General features: G+C 45.7%; 1 protein-coding gene across 5 annotated transcripts in view; it reads left to right on the plus strand.

Moving 5' to 3' along the window:
• The window catches only part of SULF2 (sulfatase 2), a 306,266-nt gene that overhangs the window by 212,468 nt on the left and 71,628 nt on the right, over positions 1 to 22,170 (plus strand). For all 5 annotated transcript variants that reach the window (XM_083146425.1, XM_083146420.1, XM_083146421.1 and 2 more), the window contains one exon: positions 1,521 to 1,760. In XM_083146425.1, the coding sequence (XP_083002551.1) occupies positions 1,521 to 1,760 (240 nt within the window). The remainder of the gene's footprint in view (positions 1 to 1,520; positions 1,761 to 22,170) is intronic.

The following is a 22,170-nucleotide window of genomic DNA, read 5'->3' on the forward strand; positions in this document are numbered from 1 at the left end:
ATGCTATGTGTGCTAGTTAAGCACAGAACGCACGCCGGGATCGATGCGTCTGTGGGCACCTTAAGCCGTATGTAGTTTAAGGTGCCAACTGCCACACCTTGCCATTATTATGTTATTGCCAGACAGAATTATCCAGAGGAAAAAATGTCAGCAAATATTTTCAGAACAAAAACTATTTTTATATTATATATGGTGTTTTCTGTATACATCAAAATCGGGTGTATTCTAATTATTGGCTTCTATTAGTTACCAAGGATTATACACAGTTTAGGTGTATTCTGTTTCTTTGTCTACTTTTTCATGTTAAAGATTGTGGTGATTAAATATTAGTTTGTTTGGCTGCAGGTTTAAATATTTAAAGCTGGCCTACTTCTGAGTGCTTGGAAGTGTTCCGGATTCAGGTCTGGGACTGATCTGTCACTGTGCATTAGTTTGTTTGCTACATGCGGGGATTAGATCATATGTTTTCATGGTGATGATGGATGAGTTAGGAGCTTTTATTAATGCAACTGACTATTCTCCGGGGGAGATTTTACATGTACACAACCTTGTCTGCACAGACGCTTCTGTCAAATCCAGCCAATCTGTTTTAATGTTGAGTTTAAAAAAAATAATAATGCAGTGTCCTTTTCTAAGGGCTGGACAGCACAGTAGTGGATGCATTTTGACATGTGTGCTTTAGTGTGTGCAGGAACTGGGTGGCACCATTATCTTCTATGATGATTATGATGCATTTTCATTAAAATCAACAGCTGGTTTTTATATTGCAAAAAAACTGGAGAGTGCTTCCTGATTCTCTCTCTCTCTCTCTCTCTCTCTGTCTCTTTATATTTTATATATATATATATATATATATATATATATATATATATATATATATATATATATATATATATACAATCTAAATAAAGGTGTCACTCCGTGTCACTTTTACTGTTGCCTATGGCGTTTCGGGACAAGCCTGTCTTCAGGACATACACATATATATTTATTTCAATGATTTAGTGGTTAATAACAGTGAATGATGGAAACATGTCCTAGCTAGAGAAATATACAGCACTTAGTAAAGACATTGGGCGAGATTCTCTATTACAGAAATGCGGTAAAAACCCCGTTATCGGGGTTTTTACCGCATTTCTGTATTCTCTAACCTCCCTCCGCAGTGTCACCGCTGCGGAGGGAATCGCCAGCAAAAGCTGGCGGTTCCCTGCAGAAGCCTATGGGCTTCTTACCGCAGCGGTGTGTGAGGGATCCGTCACGGATCCCTCCCAGCATGCCCTGCGGCCGGCGCGTCAGTCTGCGCATGCGCAGACGGACTCCCGGGTCATAGACCTGGAAGTCCAGCAACGGCGCCGCATCGCAAGGGAGAGCTGTCCCTTGCGTTAATGACCGCATATTTTAGAGAATATGCGGTCATTAGAAATGCAATGCCCGGCGAAGAGGGCTGCGTATTTTAGAGAATCCCGCCCATTTACTTAATGGTAATTGTTTTGATGTCTAACTCTTCGTTTTATCTCCAGGTTCCATGCAAGTGATGAACAAGACAAAACGTATTATGGAGCAAGGAGGGACCCATTTTATCAATGCGTTTGTTACAACACCCATGTGTTGCCCCTCTCGTTCGTCCATACTGACAGGGAAGTATGTCCACAACCATAACACCTACACCAACAACGAGAACTGCTCCTCGCCATCCTGGCAAGCACAACACGAGCCCCACACCTTCTCCGTGTACCTCAACAACACCGGCTATAGGACAGGTAAGAGCACCAGCAATTATAGGCAATGTGAGTTCTCTTCCATTCACGTATGCTCAGAATAGAGTGTTGACTAATGAAATGATTGGTGTGTGTGTAAGGGGGGTGTATGAAATGTAATAAACTTGTCTAAACTGGAGAGTTTAAAGCAGGCATGTCCAACGTTGGCCCTCCAGATGTTGTGAAACTACACATCCCAGCATGCTTTGCAATAGTTTTAGCATTCTCTAATAGCAAAACTGTGGCAAAGCATGCTGGGATGTGTAGTTTCACAACATCTGGAGGGCCAAGGTTGGACATGCATGGTTTAAAGGATTCACTTGAAGGTTTTGGGGGCTATAAAAAACATATTGTGTGTGTGTGTGTATATATACAGTATACAGGTTAAGTATCCCTTATCTGAAATGCTCAGGACCACAAGCATTTTGGATAAGGGATTTTTTCTATTTTTTGGAATTATTTTTTTCCATACTTGGTCCCCAGGTGGTGCCCCGATGGTCCTCCGATGTCCACGGTGTCCCCCGGCATCCACAGTGGCCTTCAGAATCCTCTTCAGCATCATCTCCGGTCCCAGGGGTGCATTGCATGACTGGTGACATCACCGGCGTGACCGCGTACTCGCGGCAATACACCACTGGGACCAGAGGTGCCACTGAAGAGGATTCTGAAGGCCGCTGTGGACATCGGGGGACTGCATTCTTCACAGATTTACTCCATCATGGCAGGATGTACCATTCAACTTAAGTTGTATGCTATAAATCTTGACACTTATCGCCTGCATAGTGGCATTTATTTACACCTTATGCAAGAAAGAATGCAATTAAAAATGCAAAAGATAGCTCTTATAAGAAGAGCTGACATTAGCTTTATGAAAACTTCCAGGGTTCTGACCGATATCTGCTGCAGAACACTTTTATGCATATGAGGATTGTGTCAAACCTTTAAAAAATGGTGTCTGATTGTGTGTCTCTGAAATACCGCCATCTGTTGGCGGTAAGTAAAACTGCATCTCCTTCTCTCTCACACATGCCCAAACAGAGAGGCAATCACAAGGTAGCAGACTAGCTTTCGAAGCATTTGTTTCGAGCTGCCTTACTAGTGTCTATATAATACTTCATTTTACAAAATCTAGAACTCCTTTCCTTTCCATTTTTCTTATCTCTAACCATTCCTCATTTCGTTCCTTTCATACAGTCCCTACAACCTGTGGCTCCATGTTTGTATGAATACGTAATGATTTATTTTATCCTCATTGTGTGTGTTGAATTTGTGAATCAGAGAGAAATAAAGTGTAGCCAGAGGCTATAGAGACCAGAGAGTGCTCCGTGTCTGCAGTTTTCTAACCAGAGTTATTGAATTGCTTTTGGTGGCTGATGTACAGTACAGTACAGTGGGGAGCACTAAATATTTAGATGTTCAGGGATCTCCTGCCATATAGCCCTATGAGGGTTTTATAATGTTAGCCAACTCTCAGAACTTGCATCCTTATTATCAAGATGTACAAAAACAGAGAAAGACAGATGTTTGGCAGCACTTAACTATTCCAGATTGGAGAACTGTTACTTGGAGGTTTTTGTAGCCCAGAACCAGTGAGTAAACAGATTGATATTTTGGCTCTATTTGTTGTTGACAAGGTTTTAAAATTGCAACCTCTTTGGGTTAAATGTATCCCAAACATCTATGTCTAGGGAAACGGTTGATAATTGAATATCAGAATGATGTTTCTATCAAAATTTTTCATTTGCCCTCATATAATTGTACAGTTCCTGGCCTTTATTTACTCACCGATATGAAGATGTCACAACATTTTCAGTATACATACTAACAATTGGTGATCCTGAAAATGTATCATTAAGTCATCTATGAAGTCATCACAAACTGCAGGCAAAACTTATTTTTTTGTATGACTGCCAGGCTGGCCAAACTGGCCTTAGAGATCTAGCAATGGTTTATGTTTTCCAGGCCACCTGTACAGATCCGTACAATGTGTCAGTTAGGAGTTAATGCAGAACAAGTTTGATAATGTGACAGTTAGTAATGACTGCACCTGTGCTCCAGCTAGGTGGTCTGGTGATCTTGAGGACTGGTTTGGAGATCCCTACTGTGTGCCATTGTTATTGGTGTATGCAGTGCCATCGAGAAGGGGAGGGGCTACCTTTTGCTGGGTCTGATGGAGGGAGCCAGGTCCCACGCCCCCTCTCCTGCTGCAGAGACCGTGCAGCAGCAGCCTGTTCGCCAGCACACCCCCTGCAAATGCAATTTTTTTTTTTTACAGGATTGTGGCCACACCCCCACCACTGACCATGCCCCCTCAGTTAGCCATGCCCCCTTTAAATCGGGGCCCGGCAGCACTGTAAAGCTGTCTTTCATTTCTTGAAGGGTTTATTTGCCTCTACTCTCCCAGCATTATCTCGTAGTGTGCCCTTTTACCTGAAACATTGATTTTTCGCTGTGTTGAATTAATCCTCTGTGGCAGTTAATATAAATGTACACCGTGCAATACTTTTATAAAACATTATTATTAGATAAGATAACAAATGATTTGGATGTAGTAGGAGGAATTCTGGGCATAAATGACATTCTATTTATGAGCCTGGGGATATTGGCTGACAAATTGCGAACAGCTTTCTTGTACCTCTTTAACAAGCACAAATGCCAACAAATTTGCATCCCTAATTGCATTTATGTTCTTTTCAGGAAGGGAAGCAGGTTTAGGAGAATTATTTTAATAAGCTTGAAATAACTTACACTTGCCTATTATCTTTATTTGAGACAGCTTGCAGAAACCAGTGTGTTCTCACTTGTCAATGTTTAGTATATTTAGTTAATCGCTTATCATCTCCGATATCACCTACACAGTAGAACATAGGCCCTTATTCTGATTGATGCGGACTTTACCGCGTTCTTACGGATAGCGTCTTTACGGCGTCTGCGCATGCGTGGAGAACGCTACGCGCATGTGCCACGCCTTGACTCGGTACCAGTTCGGACAAAGCCCGTCCAAAACTGGTCCCCGCAATCAGTCGGGAAATAGGGGCGTATTATGGGCGTCATGCGGAATGACACATGGGCGTAGTTTCAAAGTGGGCAAAACGGGGCGGAAACATGGGCGGACACGGGGGAGTACACTTATGTTGGGGGGCGTACATTCGGAAACCACTCCGAATGCACGCGAGCAAAAAGGGCTGAAATGTGCGGTGTCCACAAGTGTACTATTGCTTTGCGGACACCACTCGTTCATGCGGTAGGCGAACGTACGCCTAATGACTACAACCATTAACACCTGAACCCAATACAATCTACTCCTTTACTCATTACTCACTAATAGGACGCTTGTCAGTGCTTTAATTGAAACCATTGCTGCTTCAAGGAAACCTTACTCATCAGCCACATATGCTGTACTCTGTAATACCGTGCCGAATCGGAGTGTTTCTCCCGCACACGCATGGTTTGTATGTCGTCCGTAAACACGCCCTGTTCTTAAAGAGTGAGTCCGTCCGAATGCGGAGGACACGTGGGCGTTTCTACGGACGATGGCCGCATGCGGCAAAACACCGTGGCGTGCGGACCGCTCCGTAAGAATGCGGGAATTTCCGCACAGATCAGAATAAGGGCCATAATGTGGTCGTAGTCAAAGGTTTTCGGGTCATAGTGGTCGTGGCACACTACATGTTTACATAGTAAAACTTCTTGGTTGGGGGAAAAACCAATGTAGAATTGGCGTTGGTTTCCTGTTCACTCAGTAATATGATTATCCAGTAGCTCATATATATGGAATATGAAAAGAAAAACAGATGGACAATTATTAATTTTTTGAATCTGTGTATCAACAGTCCAAAAAGTCAAAGGGCTAGTTTGACCCAAGGAAAGAATTCGCAAACAGAAATTGCACCCTCACTCACACAGAGGGATGGGTGTACAAACACATCAGGGTATCTTTGAACTTGAAAAAACACCTCCGTGTGTAATGGGTGGTAGAAATGGGGTCGTACCGTACTCACATGTACGAACACAGCCGTAATCACATAGAGGTATCTTTGGGATCCCAACAATGATGATGGGTAGGGATAATACCCAATGACTCCAAAATGTCCCAGTATAACCAAATGTGGTCTTCTTATGTGTATTGGGACTATTTATTAATGTGTGATAAACCAAGTCACAATTTGGAGTTCCGCTGTGCCGGCGTGCACAGACAAAGCAGTGTCACACTTACTGTACGCATATAGATCTAGGGTTGAGTAGTAAAAGAATGACTGCACTCTTAACACCAGTATTGTTCACCTGATCATGAAATATTCACTAATACCCCTTTCAGACATAAAAGTCTGAAAATCTGTATTTCAAATGCCGTGTCATTTTGACAGAGCAGCCTGACCTCCCTTCACACAGAAGAACAAATTACCGGGTTGAACATTTCTACCTGGTAATTTGCTGAATAACACGGGTATTTCTTCTTTGTGAAAGGGTCAACCCAGGTCATAAATCCCGTGTCCTTGACCATGGTCAATTCCAGGGTCGGAGACCAGGGATTTACAACATGGGTGTGCCCTTTCACATAGAAAAAGGACCCGTGTTATTCATGAAATTACCGGTTAGAACTGCTTCACCCAGTAATTTCATTTTCTGTCTGAAAGGGGTATAACTATCAATGAAAGCAATTTTTCTTTCACTGTGATAAGTCCTCACCTCTCAGGTAATGGTGGTATGTTATTATGGGCCAGATGCACTAAGCTTCAAAAGTGATAAAATGGAGAGTGATAAACAACCAGCCAATCAGCTCCTACCTACCGTGTCAGACTGTGTTTGAAAAATGTCAAGCAGGAGCCGATTGGCTGGCTGTTTATCACTCTCCATTTTATCACTTCTGAAGCTTAGTGCATCTGGCCCTATGACACTAATATGTTTTTTTTTTCTGGATTAATATTGCAGTTTATTCGCATTAAGACCTAGTGAGTGCCTTATTTAAAAAAAAATATATATATATATTATTAATTACTGTAGTGTGCTGCTGACCAATTTCAACCCCAGAGCAGATATTGGGGCAGATGTCAGGTAAGATCATTGGGGTAGATGTATTAAGCTTTAACAAGAGATAAATACAAGGGTGATAAAGAGAGGTAAACATTCAGCCAGTCACCTCCTAACTGCCATGCTGTGTTTGAAAATAGTCTGTAAGGAGCTGATTGGCTGGACGTTTATCTCTCTTTATCACCCTTATTTATTTATTAACAGTTTCTTATATAGCGCATACATATTCCGCAGCGCTTTACAGAGTATATAGTTGAACATTCACATCAGTCCCTGCTCCAGTGGAGCTTACAATCTATATTCCCTACCACATGTACACGCGCACACAGACATTCTAGGGTTCATTTTTTTTTTCCTTTTGTTGGAAGCCTATTGACCTACCAGTATATTCTTGGATTGTGGGAGGAAACCGGAGTAAACCCACGCAAACACGGGGAGAATATACAAACTCTGCACAGTTAGAGCCATGGTTGGAATCGAACCCATGACCTCAGCGCTGTGAGGCAGTAATGCTAACCATTACACCATCCGTGATGCCCATGCATTTAACTCTTGTTAAGGCTTAATACATCTGCCCCAATGATCTTACCTGACTCTTCCCCAGTGTATGTATTTGTGACAAAGGCAGGTGGGCTGCTGAGTCCTGCCAAAGTGCCACTACCCTGTCACTGTTGATAGGACATTTACATAATATAACATAAAGTGACTTTAGCAATTTACAAAAGGCCCCGATGTTCACTGCTTTGCAAGCCTAACACCACCCGTTTGTTTGCCCACCACCACTACTCCCTCAATACTGCTAATGGATGTTTTGCATCCATTCGCAGACTTGCGTGCAAGACCGAAATCATTTGAAGGTCACCGACCAGGCCGGATTAAAGCAGGGGCAAAAGGGGTCAGTACCCCTGGGCCCCACTCTAGCTAGGGACCCCCTTGTGGTTGGCATGTATTTAAAAAAAATGTTAGCTTAAGGTTTTGTGCATGCGAGTAGGGTAGTGCTGCAGCTTCACCTATCTGCCAATGTGACAATGATTAATGGTGCTGAGCATCAGAAGCCAAGACACACTGACCGCACAAGTGTACAGTGCATTACTGGGAGTTGACTCAGTCCCATGACACTTTGCACAAGAGGGCAGAGGCTGAGAGGTTTGTGCTGAGCTTTAATTGGTGGAGCTCATAACATGCTTCTCAGGCCCATGGAGGACAGCAGCAGCCTAGTCATGGGAGGGTTTTTAATCAGAGGCAGCATTGTGACTGTGAGGTCTCCTACAGTCCTACACAGTAAGGTGCAGAGGGACAAACACAGATTTTCATGTGGTATGTATGTGTGTGTATATATCCCCCTGCAGTTACCCATTGACAAAGTTTATACTGCCTTTACTCTACGTTTTGACAGTGTAATATTCTCCCATGCAGCTTACGGCCAGTAATGACAAGTGCAAGCCCCCCCCTGTCTAAAGTGCCCCGGGTCCCCCGAAGGCTTAATCTGGCACTGGTCATCGACCATCGAATGATTTTTGTAGCGCTCACAAATTTAAGTCAGTCTCTGCTGACTTAGATTAGTGGCGCACTGCTCCGAGAACAAAGCAGGCAGCTGACATTCTCCCTGACTGCCTCCTGCATGCCCCAGTCCCCCTCCCCCTGCTGCGAGCACCAATGAGACTATGCAACTCTCCAAGGGCGCCCACAGCGATCATGCGCAGGCCGTCATCATCGGTCCCCATTGCGAAGAGACCAGAATGACCCCTAAAGTGTAGGCGAGTCAGTGTCACCATTTGCAATGCAGCTGCAGAAACTCCTGGAAAGGAGAATGCTGGAGATCTGCATAGCTTTATTGGTTATTTTTTTTCTCCCTCAGCCGACATATATACATACTGTAAGTCTGATCCCTACGGGGCTGGTAGACCAGACTCCTTTAATAATTCATGGCATGGTTGACCAGGTCTATTCAGAGAGGGGAAAACATGATGCTGGTATTGAGAAACTGCCAATAAATATACTTGTGTACGTGCTATACTGTACCTCATAGTGGGATCATGCTCCCTTAGGCCAGTGACCATAGATGCAACAGCACCATCTGGCGTGGACTTAGTGTAAACTTCAACTCTAATTTATAACATTGTGCGACTTCGGCGGCGCAGAACATGGGCAACATGTAGCTATATAGAAGTAGATTTACTAAAGCTTCTAAAGTAGACCAGAGGCGATGTTGCCCATATCAACCAATCAGATTCTGACATTTTCTAGAATGCATTATAAAAATGAGAAACACAATCTGATTGGTTGCTATAGACAACATCACCAGTTGTCTGTTTTAGAAGCTTTAGAAAATCTACCCCATGGTGTGTGTGTGTTTTGACGAGATTGAAAATCTAAAACATGGGCACTCAACACTGGCCCTCCAGATACTGGGGAAATACACATCCCAGCCTGACTCGTTACATTTTCATGTCCTAATAGAAAAACTGTGGTAGGGCATGGGACATGATGGGAATCGTCGTTCTACTGCAGATGGAGAACAGCATGATAAATCCCCTTGATCTACAATATCTACAGATCTACGGTACCTGGATTTCACGAAGCTCAAGCCAAACATAATTCCCTCTAAGTTTCTTCTTGGCTTGGAACAGGCATTTTTGTTGGATTTTATGCTTATTCCTTGCAGATATTTACAACCAAGACCTGATTACTTTTGACTGATCAGGCTAATAAATAAATAAAAAGTTACAAATACAGTATAGAGCATCTGTTAAGGGTTTCAACAATCTGGGGAGTTGGAAGGTATGCGTGAGAATTTGAGAGGTCTCTGTGTAGCATAAGATGATAGATTATTGGAGTCTTTCTGCAGAATTTTATGAAAGGTTTTTGTCAGGACTGCAGTGAGGCTCCTGGTGGGGATATCCAGTGGTAGAACCTGGGTTCACAATTTGGTTCTCCATCATCTGATTCTGTTATGCTGTAAACAAAGATCTTGCAGTAGGTGGGCCACAGCATCTTGTAACTTTGATAGTGAACCATCCCTTTGCTGTGGTTCTCTAAATTCGGAGCCTAGTGGCAACACTCTAAAGAACACTTGATGAGTAGCTATAGTCTCTTTCTGTTTGATTTCCAATAGTTCAAACTTCTTTTTAGAGGTTAGATCTTGTGGCCATAGTGCAAAGATGCTGCACTTCAGCAATAGTCACAGTGTGTGTCACAGCAGAGCCACAGAATTGTCCCTCAGCAAAAGAGAATGGCCAGGAGAAAGACAATGCAAGTGTCACAGAGGTCTGCAGGAAACAGCAGTAGGGGATCAGGGGATGAAGCCTTCAGGGAGTTGCAAGTACACAGCATGAGAGGGTTCTTGCCTGAGTCATTGATGCCACTTGTTTGATTGCTAAATGCAATGTTGCCCAGCAGAGATTATTCTCCTCAGGAACCTCAGCAGAGCAAATAAGCACTGAATACGATAGGAGATCTCAGTGTGAGCAGAAAGTTGGCTAAACATCTACAGCCAACTGGAGCGACTACTAATGTTGTAGTATCAGCACTGCACTGCAAGTCCAATGCAGTAGCACTTGTACTGATAAGGGACCGTTCCAAGTGTGTTAATAAGACTAGACTAGACTTGTAGCCAATGAGCATTAGAATAATCAAAAGGCTAGACTAGACAATGTTTTGCTAGGATCAAAACCTTTAGTACAAATACACTATTATGGCAGATTATAAATATATTCTGTTCCAGTGACAGCTATGTTATTTGGAACCCAGAATTTCCAATGATGTCAGACATTGAGTTAGGTCATATTTTGGTAGAGAAAATGTGCATATTATAGAAAGTGTTTTTACGCTCATACCAGCTGCTTTCCTATAAAAAGGAGTTGGCACATTCGCAGTTGGCACATTTGTATTGCAAATACCGTATGACTTAAAACTAAGTGGTTATTGTAAACGGCATTAAGGTTCTGGCCCCTGCTATGGGGACCATGTCATACTGGATTAATACTCATGTAGTTATCAGCATCACACATTATTCATTGCTACGATTATCATATGTTCATCAGAATTACTACCATTAAGATTATAATCGAAAAGCATACGGAATTCAGAAATAAAATTTAACCTGGTAACGCTTGATAACAATCCCCAGTGTTGAGGACAATGATAGGCAGCTGCAACTTTACATTGTTAAAATTTAGATGAAATATTATTTTGTGCGTTTGTTAGGTTTTTTTGGTAACAACACTACTTAAGACACTTGTTACTTAGTAATACTGTATTACTCAGCAAGGTCTGCAAAGTAAGGAGGTGCTAGGCTAGAGTATGGTAGGGGAATGGGGTTTGGCACGAAATAAATCTGAGGGTTAGACAAGGGTTATCTTCCTTGCATAAACCAGAAGTTGTGCTTGCATATCTATTGTTGTTTTGACATCCTTTACTATTGTGTAAATGGTTTTGGATTACATAGAAAATACTAATACTTGACTTAAGCAGATCCGTTATCTGTTGGTAAGAGATCCACCAATAACATAGCCTTCTTTCCCCTATATTACACATATGCGGCTCTCTCAGGTGAAAAAAATATAAAGGCTGAGATCTCCAAGGACTCTGCCAGGCACTGCATAAGCTACTGCCACCGTGGAGTTGGGAGTGGGATGTCATCAGTCACACCCCCTCGTCTTTACAGCTTACCTCTTGCTATCACATTTGCTATTTAAGTCCTACAAGTTGAAGACCCAATGGAGATGGGGAATGGTGTTTTGGTAAGAAAGCCCAAACACCAGTATGTGACATGTGAGAGGGATCCCTTAGCAGAACCCATATCAATCAGTGCTGGCCTCTGGAGCCGCTGCCATATTATCAGGGATAAAATCTTGACTGCTCCCAGGAACATATCAGCCAGCTGACAGTGATGCCACCAAGTACCCAGAGCTGCAGCATCTGTAAGTGAGCTTGGCTGTTCCTGTATGCTATGGAGGGGTTGATCACCCTCTTTGCCCTCCTCTAGATCCGCCACTACATAAACCTATATTAAGAGATTAAAATGTAATACGTCTGGACGCAAATAAAATCCCACCGTAGGACTTCATGTTTAACCACCAATAGGGTTACGTGTTCAATTCATAACATGAAAGCCTATCAGGTGGGGAGCACCCCTGGTGCTCTCTCCTGAGAGGTTGAGGGGAGTCCATTGACTGAAGTAATTTTAACTATTGTGTTCAGTTGTGGGCACCGCACTGGAGAAACGGAGGTTGAGAGGTGATATGATTAGTATGTTCAAATACAGGATTGGGAATCATATGGAACTGGGACATGATTTGTTCACTAACAGGCCTATACTTAGGACACGCGGGCATGTACTGAGGCTCGAGGAAAATAAATTTTGTAGTAAAATAAGAAGCGGATTCTTCACCATTAGAGCAGTAAAATTCTGGAACTCATTGCCAGTTAGGGTTATTACAGAAACTACTGTTAATGAATTTAAATCTAAACTGGATACATTTCTGGCCACTAAGGGAATCTTATAGATATGACTAATACCCTTTTACACCAAAAACCCTGGTCGGACCCTGGTCTTTGAACGCTGGAGTTTCCAGGGTCTGACCCTGCTTTATACCCCATTTACACAGCACTTAGACCTGGGTCGGACCTGGGTCTGCACCATTTACACTTAACCTGGGTCAGCCCTGCCTTTTCTTAAAAATGCTTGCTCGTTGCCAAGGGGGTATAAAATATGTATTATATATATAAATATATATATATATATATATAAATATAATATATACATATATATATTTATTTAAATATAATATATATATATATATATAAATATAATATATATATATATATATATAAATATATATATATATATATATATATATATAATAGCTTGTCGGTGTCATCTGTGGATTGATCCGGCCGTTCCTCCCGAGGATACCGTGAGCAGTTTTGCCGTGGCTATTTGTATATGCCGTGTGGTAACCAGTCCACAGTGCTATTTTATATGGTACTAGTCTCTTGACATACTTTATCCAGGAGACTGTTTTGTCTCAATTAAACTATATCTCGTTTAATGCACCATGAGGCGCACCTTCTCCATTCTTTTCTAGATCTTTCCCCCTCTGTGGATTCCAGAGATTGCCTCTGAGAGAAAGGTTGCTGCACCACTGTATCAAGTGGATGGTGTCTGAACTTTTGATTTGAGATCATCAGTGGACTTTTTTACTGGTCTTAGCTTGATGTTATAAGCGCATGATTTTATATTCTTTTTACATATATAAATATATATATATAGAGAGCAACGAGGGTCCGGCACTCCCAGGAATGAAAGGTAACTGTGTCGGTGCCTTCACAGCTGTAAGCAATACAGTGAGGAACGAAGATTAGGCCAGTTGTATAGTCTATGACTATACAACTGGCCTAATCGTGCTTACTGAAATATTGGTCGTGAGTGCCGCACTTTCGTTCCTCACTATATATATATATATATATATATATATATATATATAAATATTACTACTACTTGAATAACAGGGGGTAGATGGGGGAAGCTGTCACCGGGTGCTGGGAGGAGGGGGGCCCTGCGGCTGCTGAGGGGCTGGGGGGGTACCTGTCAGCCTGAGGTCGGAGGGGGGTGTCTGCAGCTGCTGAGGGGAGGTGGGGGTACCTGTCAGACTGAGGTCGATGTGCGCCGCAGTCCCTGTCCCCGGGTGCTCCCCCGCAGCGGCAAAGTTCCTGCGGCGAATGTACAGTCAGTGCCGGGGGTCCCTCCAGCGCATGGGAACTAGTACTAGTTCCCATGCGCTGGAGGGACCGCCGACACTGACTGTCCATTCGCCGCAGGGACCGGCTGCCGGGGGGGAGTTACAGCAGCAGCGGCGCACATTATCCCTCACACTGACCGGTACCCCCACCTCCCCTCAGCAGCTACCAACAGGTACCAGCAGGTACCAACACCCCCCTCCGACCAGCACCCGGGGACAGCGGCGGCGCCGCACATCGACCTCAGGCTGACAGGTACCCCCCCTCCCCTCAGCAGGCGCAGGGACCCCCCTTCCTGCAGCAGCTGGGCACAGCTTTCCCAGCGCTGCACGCTGTGGACCCGCTGCGGGTGCCTGGACCCGCAGCGGGACCATTTACACCAGCATTTACACGGTTCCTATCCTGGGTAGAGGACCCGTGTAAATGGACACGGATATACCCTATTTACACCGCCGGTGATCCGGGTCTGACCCGCCGCTGACCCGGATTTTTCGGCGGTGTAAAAGGGGTATTAGATAGGTTGACCTCGATTTACTAACGTATTTTTTCAGCCTTAATTACTATGTTACTATGGGCCTTATTCAGATCTGTGCGGCCGGAGCCGCACACGGTGCTCCGGCCGCACAAACCAATCCCCGCCCACGATACGGATCGCCACGGCCGTCCGTACACGGACGGCTGGCAATCCGCAAGAAAATGGTGGGGCGTACGCCTCCACCATGGTGGGAGCTGCCCCCTGCATTCGATGGTCGGCGACCATCGAAGGCAGGGCCGCACGCCCCACCAGGTCCCGCAAGCTGAGACCACACGGACAATCGTCCGTGTGATAGCTTGTATGGGGGCTGAGAGCTGACATCCGGCGACGTCAGCTTTCCGCCCCCATCACTGGCGTCATACCCTCATTAGCATGCATACGCCCCGCGTTTGCATGGGAACGCCCATGAAACGCGGGGCGTATGCATAGGGAAATGAGGGTATGAAGCCCCTCACGCCCCTATACGCCCCCTTTGCGGCGGACGAACTACGTCTGCGGCGAATTGGGCTGCACATGCGCAGATTGACCTCTGCGCATGTGCAGACTGAAAACATCGGCGGTACGGCCGCACGCGGGCCGTACCGCACGATTCAGAATAAGGGCCTATGTTACTATGTAACTATGGTCTGGCTGTGTTATTATTTGGGCATAGGTTCTGCTGTGGGACTACAAGTCCCAGTGGGACCATTAATGTCTCACATGCTGGGACTTGTGGTACTCCACGTCCTTGCATGCAGGGGAGGCTTGTTGGGACTTGTAGTTCCACAACAAAACCCAAAACTTTATTTTTATAATCAAATTGTTACACTTAAAAAATTTGGCACCCAATGCCCATGGGTGTCGGTGATAGCCCTGCCCAGTGTTGGCTTGGCGGGGCCCACTTTATTGCAGGGGGTCCCCACTCCCCAGAATCATCTGATTCTGTTATGCTGTAAACAAAGATCTTGCAGTAGGTGGGCCACAGCATCTTGTAACTTTGATAGTGAACCATCCCTTTGCTGTGGTTCTCTAAATTCGGAGCCTAGTGGCAACACTCTAAAGAACACTTGATGAGTAGCTATAGTCTCTTTCTGTTTGATTTCCAATAGTTCAAACTTCTTTTTAGAGGTTAGATCTTGTGGCCATAGTGCAAAGATGCTGCACTTCAGCAATAGTCACAGTGTGTGTCACAGCAGAGCCACAGAATTGTCCCTCAGCAAAAGAGAATGGCCAGGAGAAAGACAATGCAAGTGTCACAGAGGTCTGCAGGAAACAGCAGTAGGGGATCAGGGGATGAAGCCTTCAGGGAGTTGCAAGTACACAGCATGAGAGGGTTCTTGCCTGAGTCATTGATGCCACTTGTTTGATTGCTAAATGCAATGGTTGCCCAGCACAGATTATTCTCCTCAGGAACCTCAGCAGAGCAAATAAGCACTGAATACGATAGGAGATCTCAGTGTGAGCAGAAGGTTGGCTAAACCTCTACAGCCAACTGGAGCAACTACTAATGTTGTAGTACCAGCACTGCACTGCAAGTCCACTGTGGTAGCACTTGTACTGATAAGAGACCATTCCAAGTGTGTTAATAAGACTAGACTAGACTTGTAGCCAATGAGCATTAGAATAATCAAAAGACTAGACAATGTTTAGCTAGGATCAAAACCTTTAGTACAAATACACTATTATGGCAGATTATAAATATATTCTGTTCCAGTGACAGCTATGTTATTTGGAACCCAGAATTTCCAATGATGTCAGACCTTGAGTTAGGTCATATTTTGGTAGAGAAAATGTGCATATTATAGAAAGTGTTTTTACGCTCATACCAGCTGCTTTCCTATAAAAAGGAGTTGGCACATTCGCAGTTGGCACATTTGTATTGCAAATACCGTATGACTTAAAACTAAGTGGTTATTGTAAACGGCATTAAGGTTCTGGCCCATGCTATGGGGACCATGTCATACTGGATTGATACTCATGTAGTTATCAGCATCACACATTATTCATTGCTACGATTATCATATGTTCATTAGAATTACTACCATTAAGATTATAATCGAAAAGCATACGGAATTCAGAAATAGAATTTAACCTGGTAACTCTTGATAACAATCCCCAGTGTTGAGGACAATGATAGGCAGCTGCAACTTTACATTGTTAAAATTTAGATGAAATATTATTTTGTGCGTTTGTTAGGTTTTTTTGGTAACAACACTACTTAAGACACTTGTTACTTAGAGTAATACTGTATTACTCAGCAAGGTCTGCAAAGAAAGGAGGCGCTAGGCTAGAGTATGGTAGGGGAATGGGGTTTGGCACGAAATAGATCTGAGGGTTAGACAAGGGTTATCTTCCTTGCATAAACCAGAAGTTGTGCTGCATATCTATTATTATTTTGACATCCTTTCCTATTGTGTAAATGGTTTTGGATTACATAGAAAATACTAATAATGACTTAAGCAGATCCCTGTTGGTAAGAGATCCCCCAATGACATAGCCTTCTTTCCCCTATATTACACACATGCAGCTCTCTCAGGTGAAAACATATAAAGGCTGAGATCTCCAAGGACTCTGCCAGGCACTGCATAAGCTACTGCCACCGTAGAGTTGGGCGTGGGATGTCATCAGTCACACCCCCTCGTCTTTACAGCTTACCTCTTGCTATCACATTTGCTATTTAAGACATACAAGTTGGGGGCGTGGCCTAGCGGGCAAACAGGGAAGACGTCCATTACATCTGCTCCTGTGCCCACGCCGAATTAAGGTGCCAATCCGACCTTACCTGACCACCTGAGAGACCCCAGCTCGGTACACAACCTCCTCCCAGCTGCCAGAGTACCGGGGACTCGAGCCGCGGAGCCGGACGGTGCCTCCGGGCGCCGTTGCGGGTTGCGGCCTAGTCCGCGACGAGAAGCCGGGACCTCCGTTTGGGAAGCGGTGCCGACGGCGGGCGAAGGAGTTCCCCCTGACGACGCAGACGGACCAGCGGAGGGCGAGGAAGCACGATCCTTGGCACCCCGCCAGGAAGATCACAGCAACGCCGAGAGGAGAGCCCGACCCGCCGCGTGACGCCAGAGAGGGTGAGTCGGGACTGAGACACGCAGAGTGCCAGACGCGGAGTGGACGGCTGCAGCGGGGAGACCAGACCACACGAACGGAGGTTGGAAACTCCTGGACAGGGAGGCTGGGGGACCAAGCAACTGCCTGACTAATAGCCCCATAAGCCGACAGAGGGGGTTTCACAGCGGCAACCCTTCAGCCACACAGGGGGGGAGGCAGCCACAGAGACTAACAATAGCAGGCCCAGGACTAGCAAACAAAGCCCCCTGATCGAGAGATTGAGAGGCTGTGAGGCCAGGACCATCCTCCGCAGTAGATCCTGGGAAGCTGTAGTCACCCAGGACAGAAGTAATATATAATACTGCAGTCACTGGCGACTCTGCAGGAACCCCACAGAGCTGACCATAGCCCAAACAGGATCTGTTTCAGCCCAGAAGGTCCCGTGCCATCCCTAAGGGAAGAGGGAGTAACACACCCCGTCGGCTGATCGGGGGAGGCCCACCCTGCGCCAGCACCCGGCACAGACTGCATGACAGAGGCAGCTGGTCGCCCAGACAAACCCAGAGCTCACCTTGAGCCAACAGTGTGGCCATATTCCCTGAAAGTACAGGCGGCTCATTCACATGCGCCTCTACAGGATGACCATGTGATGATTGGCCCCTAAAGGTCCCCAGTCTACCCCTCGAATCATTATAATGCAGACGAAGCAACAGCCTTAACCCCTCGTATGAGTCAGAGATATATGCCCTGAGCCGCTAGATTAAGAGCATACAGTTTCTCCCGAGTGCCCTACGGAGTCTGTGTCAGATTTCTAAGTCGTGATATCAAAAAATGCCTCCTAAGAGACCCAAGACACCCAAACCAGTCTCCCAGGTTCCGTTTTTCAGGCCGTCCCCCAGAAGTCAGGGCAGCAAAACGGAGCCCCTCTCCACATCATCCTCCCCGCCCGACCCCACACCGATACTAGACGCCACTCCATCTATTCTAGTCTCTCAACAAAAGCTAGATAGCAGGCCAGAAGTGGCCGACGATGCGGCCTTAACAGTGGGGACCCTCAAACTGCTGCTCAATCAAATGAAGGAGGAGGTTTCATCAGAAATTCGATCATCCCTACAGATCTGCCAGCGTTCTATTGACGAATTAGGAGACCGCACAAATGAGCTGGAAACTAAAATGGGAGAAATAGTCGGCTCCCACAACACCCTTATAGACTCCCACTCGGCACTGGAAGAAGAGGTGGCGGCCCTGCGGGAGAAACTGGTCAACATGGAAGATAGATCACGGAGGAATAACCTCAAAATACGTGGCATTCCAGAGAACATCTCCAACAGCGGCCTCCATGACTACGTCATCAACATCTTCAAAAAGCTATTACCCTCGGTGACCCCTGCTGACCTCTTGCTGGACCGCATTCACAGGTTACCAAAGGCGAGGACTGCGCCCGAGGGAGTCCCTAGAGATGTGTTAATGAGAGTGCATTTTTTCCATGTAAAAGAAGCCCTCCTCAAGGCTGCAAGGCCCTCTGCAGACTCTGCGGAGGCCTTGGGGTCGCTTCAGCTATTCGGAGACCTCTCAAGAGATACCCTTATTAACAGACGCTCCTTCACGCCGGTCACAACGGCCCTTCGCAAGGCTAATATAATATACAGATGGGGTTTCCCGACCCGCCTTTTAATACAACGGGAAGGTTCCACAATTGCAGTTTCTTCTGTGGAGGACGGATTGAAATTGGTGTCCAGTTGGAAGCTGCAGGACGCCTCACCGGAGGCCTCCCCGAGCCAGCGACTTCAGCAGGACTGGTCGCTGGTAGGGTAGCTCCGGAATAGATCAGGGTCCACACACCCCCTTGCTGGACACTTTCCCCCCAGCCACCCTCATCGACCATAGACTTTAGATGGCAGAACAGAGTCGGGGATATCGGTGGGAGGTGTCCATCCTAAACAGTTTGTCTAAATCTAACGGTCACCTAATGTGGTCTGTGGGCCCTATGGCCCTCACAAGCTTGGTTTGGTAGGCCTGGCGTGCCCTATACACCCTTCTATTTATCTGTCATTACAGCTGTAGGAGGTCGGACCCTCACATGCCAGGCTCTTCCTGTTTCAGTTTAAGGGTCACTTAGAAACTGCGTGACTCGGGATTGTTGAAGTTCATTTCTTATATGTTAAGGTTGAAAAAAAAAAAAAAGAGGGAAAAAATATACACAGATTAAGGTTTATTGGTTGCCTCACTATATCTGTGTTGGTTCTTTTTTGTAGTTTTCTTGTGTTACCTTTTGCGAGGGGCGACTGGGCCCAAACCCACTACCCCCAAGATACTCAACACGGTTGGGGTGGTCTTGGACAGACCCCTCACTACGACCCCACCTGGGGTCGCCTGTCTATTTCTTCTCTCTGTCTTTTCAACCCCCCCTATCTCATCCCCACCCCATGTGTCTTGTCCCCATGTTTGTCCTTACAGAGTAGCTTATATTGTGAATGTACCTCCATATGCTAAATCTCATTTGGTTAGACGTAACTTTAAGCGGGTTCTAGATGTGTTATAAATGATTAATGTTATGTCTTTGAATGCTAAAGGTCTGAATTCGCCCCAAAAAAGGAAGTTAGCGCTGGCTTATTTCCACAAGCAGAAAGCCCATCTCGTTGCCATACAGGAGACTCACTTTATTAAAACAGCACCACCTAGATTCTTTAACCATAGATTTCCCCAGTGTTACACGGCCAATGGCCCCCACAAAAAGGCGGGTGTCGCTATACTAGTGTCTGCTAACTGTTCCTTTGTAGTGTCCTCCCAGCATGCAGACCCAGAGGGTAGATTCCTAATATTAGTGGGTAACTTAGAGGGAGTAGAAACCACCCTGTTACGCCCCTAACACCAGACAGATTACATTTATTAGAGCTCTCCTCACCACCATACAGAAATACGCCAAAGGTGCATTGTTAGTGTTAGGGGACTTCAATATAGTCCCTGACCCAATTATGGACAAATCACACACCCCAGGACATAGAACAGCCCAGCCCCCGGTCCACTCTAAGAAATTCATGCAGCTCATTAAGGAATACGACATGTATGATGTATGGCGCGCCAGACACCCGGGCGTGAGGGATTACTCCTTTTTCTCCCACCCCCACCGGACATACTCGAGAATTGATCTCGCCTTAGCTGACAAGTGGACCCTAGCCTCCATCCGCAAAGCTGACATACTCCCCATCACCTGGTCCGATCACTCCCCCCTATGTTTGAAGTGGGAACTGACCTCATTTAGGTCTACCCCGGGTCCATGGCGTCTGGCCTGACTCAAATGGACACTAAGAACTCCATTAGAGATGCCCTATCCCTATATATCACCACCAACGACCCATCCGATACTAGCATACTCACACACTGGTGCGCCCTAAAGGCCGTAGTGAGAGGTGCGGCAATACAGGCCGCTGCCAGAGCAAAAAAAAAGGAGGCGAGGGAGATGTTGGAGGCAGAGACAGAACTGGTCAAACTAGAAGCAGCCCACAAGAATAACCCCTCGGATGAGGCTATATATGCTGCTCTTGCGCGAACTAGAGATAAGGTCAATGCGTCAGCTTTCAGTGAAGTACAAAAAAATATCTCTAAACTAAACCAGAGCTTCTACCTATTTGGCAACAAGGCGGGGAGATTGCTCGCCAGGAAATTGAGAGGCAGAAGGACCAAGGCAAGAATAGACCTTTTGGTAAATGCAAGGGGAGCTAGGGTCACTGACCCCTTCCAAGTAGCAAACACTTTCGCAGAATACTATGCTAAACTGTATAATCTAAGAGAGGACCCCCTCACCCCACAACCCTCGAAGGCTGACATCACTGCTTTTCTGGACGAAATAGACCTCCCTGGGTTAAGGTCCGAAGCCTGCCAAGCCCTTAATGCCCCCTGGTCCCTGCCAGAGGTAGAGGCTGCAATAGACGCCCTGCCTAACAACAAGGCGCCGGGTCCAGATGCGTACCCGTCTAACTTCTACAAATGCTTTAAATCTGAATTAAGCCCGATCTTACTGCAAGTATTTAATAAGGCCTCTCAATCCGGGGAATTCCCTGGTGAAATGCTCGAGGCTAGAATAGTCACGATCCCCAAACCTGGGAAGCCCTCCACGGCAGTCCAGAACTACAGACCCATCGCCCTATTAAACACAGATTTGAAATTGTACGCAAAATTAATAGCTAATAGGTTGGCCCCGCTGCTCCCCTCCCTGGTAAAAATTGATCAGGTCGGTTTCATACTGGGCAGGCAGGCTCCGGACAACACTCGGAGAGTACTAAATGTAGTTGAAGTATGTGAGCAAGCCCAGTCTCCGTTGTTATTGCTGTCACTAGACGCCGAAAAGGCTTTTGACAGGCTGCATTGGGGATACCTGAGGGAAGTTCTGACACGTTTTGGAATTCAGGGGAGGATGTTAGACTCGATATTTGCTCTTTACTCCCACCCATCTGCGAGAGTGTTTGTGAACGGAACCATCTCTAGTAGCTTCCAGATAACAAACGGCACCAGACAGGGGTGCCCTTTATCCCCTTTAATATTTGTATTAGCTATAGAGCCACTTGCAGAGAAGATCAGGTCAGACAGCCGAATAGTCGGACCAGCCATAGGGAGAATTTTACATAAAATCTGTTTATTTGCGGACGACGTCCTCCTTTGCCTCCAAAAGCTAGACACTTCCCTGCCCGCGCTACACGAGATCCTAGATGCGTACTCCGCAATCTCATATTATAAACTTAACACCACCAAGACAGAGGCCTTTCCCCTAAATATACCCGATACAGAGTTAGCTCGTCTGAAAGATCAATATCGGTACGCATGGCAGGGAAGGGCGATTAAATACCTGGGAGTGTTAATATCTCGGGAGACCCACCTGATGGATTGTAATTTCCTGCCGTTGATTGGTGCACTCCAAAAACTAATAACGGAATGGTTCATGCATGAAATTTCGTGGATGGGCAGACTGGCAGCATCCAAAATGGTCCTCCTCCCGAAACTCCTACTTATTTCGGTCAATCCCCAGAAAACCTCCCAGGTCTTTATTGTGCAAAATTAACGCCATCTTTA

Source organism: Crinia signifera, chromosome 6 (genome assembly GCF_055691185.1).
Source record: "Crinia signifera chromosome 6, ASM5569118v1, whole genome shotgun sequence".
In the NCBI taxonomy this organism is placed as follows: domain Eukaryota; kingdom Metazoa; phylum Chordata; class Amphibia; order Anura; family Myobatrachidae; genus Crinia; species Crinia signifera.